Below are 2,969 nucleotides of genomic sequence, written 5' to 3' on the forward strand. Positions count from 1 at the left end.
GTTGTGAAAGGTAGGGAAACAACATGTAAATAGGAGACTCGGTGATAACTTTATATAGAGACTAAAGACCATGTATATGTTTCTTTGATGCTTAAGTGGGTAAGTGTGGTGATGGACTGTAGCATTGGTGTAGAAGCATAAGTCCTTGTAAACTGTCTACACCACTCAGGTTCATTTTCAGTACACTTGGCTACAGTCTGAGGTGATTTTTTTTAATTATTATTTTATTTGGGGTGGGGGAGGAAAGGTAACAACGAATGAAGCAAACCCCCTAAATCCTCATAGTATAGCCAAATTTCACAATGTCACTATAAATATAGAAATCTTACTAATTTGACTGAGTTTTTCTACCCCTTTTGGCTTAAGAGCTTGACAATGAGGAAAGCATTCTAAATACCGATTTATTATCTCTTTTATTGCCTAATACAAAATTTACATTTTCCCCACTTTTGCAGTATTCTGTGTAGAATTTATGTTTTGTAAAGCATTGATAAGCACTTTGCCTCTAGCGTGTGTAGAAATGTTCAGGGTTTTTCCCCCATAGACCTTCTGCTTCTGTGATGATAATCTTGCGGAGCCACGTAAAGTACTTTTTGTGTAATGTTGACTTCTGGTGTACTTTCCTTTCCAGTCGGCCAGGATTGCTACACTAGGATTTGGAGTCTCCAAGATACCCATCTGCTTAGAACCATCCCTTCTCCTTACCCATCCTCCAAAGATGCCATTCCCAGTGTGGTGTATTCTTCAAGACTTGGGGGTAGCCGAGGAGTTCCTGGCTTGCTCATGGCTGTCAAACAGGATCTCTACCACTTCTCCTATAACTGACACAATACTCTCCTTACACCTGGTCTACAAAGCTGCCAGCCTATCCACGACTTCAAATTTTCTGCACCAGTCACCATGCTGTTGAGTCACTCTGTGCTGCTGCTGTTGTATCTGCTTTACCTGTGGAATTCTGAACCTCCTTCATCCAGTTCAGCAAATCTTGCTGCATACATCTTAGACTATCTTGTAAATAAAAGCTGATTAACTCTTTAGGCAATATTCAGCCTCTGAAATCTAGCTACAAGCTTTGTAAAGCTGGAAACTTTCAGGAAGGGCCTGTCTCATGCTAGCTGAATTAAGGCTGCTCTAACTTAATCTTAGTTTGGTGATACAAAGATTTAGCTGTGGTTACATCTACATTAGCAGGTAGGCTGGTGCAACAGAGTGGATTAGCAGAGTGAAGTACCTCGGCTTGAGAAGCTGACATTATAGGTGTTCTTGGGCTCCTTGGCCTGGGTCTCAGCACCAGCTGTCTCTACTACGTCTGTGGCTGGAAGCAGTCCAAGGAACAGCTGTTTCCCCGCTCACACTGTCAGTCCTTTGAGCTGGGCCATGCTAAACTTTGTCCTTTTCAGATGTTGGTAGCATGGCATTGCCCTGCCACCATTCCTTTTGAGAGGCATCATGCTTAAAACAAAGCCCCTTTCCTGGACCAGTAGCCAGGATGAATGTACCTGTTAACTTACCATAGTGTTTCCTAACCAAGTCCACACCCCTCACCTGGAGTTGGGTCAGCAGTCTGGAATGGCAGCTTGTGCAGCTGTAGCAGGAGGCAAGCCCAGTCGGGACGGACTGCATCTTCTTTGGGACATGAAATCATTTGTGCAGAGTCAGGGCTTTTGCGCAGGGGTGCAACTGGGCTCTCAGCTCTGAAGTTGTAGTGCCAGCTCACAGCAATTAGATGACACTGTATCTGTGTTTGAGAACAACTGTCATCCCATGGAGCCTCATTACCTCCAGTCTCTTCCTGGTAAACAGTCTGGGGTGGGCAGGACCATCCTGCAGCTAGCATACGTAGCAAGCACTGACAAGATCAGGAGCCTACGGAAGGTAAAGGCCCCCATCAACTAGGTGGGGTTACTGATGAGCTTCACAGGAAAGACATGCTACACTCAAGTTTTCCAAAATTCTTAGAAGAGCAATGCAGGAATTGCCTTTCCATCCTGGGATCCACCTAGAGCATCCCAATGCACAACTGTGACATCAGGGATGCAGCTTCCCAAAGGATTGTGCCAAGTGAGCAGGTGAGCATACAAATGGCTTATAACCACTCTTTGCTGCACAGCATGTTGAGATGTAGGCTGTGTGCAGCTGGCTCAGGGAGATGGTCACGTCAGGGAGCTAGGCTGGGTGTCTCCAAGTGCCTTCGGAAACTGGGTACAGACTGCACGTACACTCAGAGGTCAGTGCTGCTGGTGGCTATAGGTGTGGCCTGCAGCTGGGCACCCAGTGCAGCACTGACACTGGGATACAGTCTGTGCCTGCACTGCAGAGGGGTGCCACAGTGCCGAGCATCCTGGGAAGAAAAGTGCTTGCCAGTCCCCATCAAAGCTTTGCTACTTCACTAAATTGCATTCCAGGAATAAAAAGAAACAGTTAATACCCATCCCTTGGCTGCTTACCCCTTTCACTCTACCGTAGCTTTTGCGCAGGCATAATTAACTTGTTTTTCAAGGCCCGTCCTGACTTTGCTGTGTGTTGTCCTGTGCCTGTACTGTCCTAGAAACAATTCTGGGGTTTAAGGCCAACTGGCCTGCTCAAAGGGGCAAGGAAGGCATCAAGTAGCAGAAGCACTTTTCCAGCACAGTATCTGCTCTCCGCATATAGGCAGAGGCAGGAGATGGGTGGGATAACTGTGAGTATACTGAAGAGCTGTTGTAGCACTGCTACAGCCCAAGGGAGGTTGTGACCGTTTAAGGAAACTTCTCCTGTTACAGAAGCTTTGTTTTAAACTGACCAATTGAAATATTCCCTGTCATGTCACGTCCGCAGCATCTTATTGGTAAAAAGTTCTGGTGGGCTTCTGTTTCTGGCCTCTGCCCCCTTTTAGAGACGGCCGTGCAGCCAGCCCTTTCTCTTTCCACACCGGCCAGACTGCAGCATCGGGGCAGCGTCCCTCTGGACTCCGGAGGGCACCCTGCCCC

General features: G+C 47.0%; 1 protein-coding gene across 2 annotated transcripts in view; it reads left to right on the forward strand.

Annotated features, from left to right (window-relative positions):
* Nucleotides 1-1,031, forward strand: part of DCAF4 (DDB1 and CUL4 associated factor 4) — a 13,368-nt gene extending 12,337 nt beyond the window's left edge. For both annotated transcript variants that reach the window (XM_010145136.1, XM_010145137.1), the window contains exon 13: nucleotides 632-1,031. In XM_010145136.1, the coding sequence (XP_010143438.1) occupies nucleotides 632-825 (194 nt within the window). In that variant the 3' untranslated portion in view covers nucleotides 826-1,031. The remainder of the gene's footprint in view (nucleotides 1-631) is intronic.
* The last annotated feature ends 1,938 nt before the right edge of the window (nucleotides 1,032-2,969 follow it).

Source organism: Buceros rhinoceros, unplaced genomic scaffold (genome assembly GCF_000710305.1).
Source record: "Buceros rhinoceros silvestris isolate BGI_N320 unplaced genomic scaffold, ASM71030v1 scaffold28631, whole genome shotgun sequence".
NCBI lineage: Eukaryota > Metazoa > Chordata > Aves > Bucerotiformes > Bucerotidae > Buceros > Buceros rhinoceros.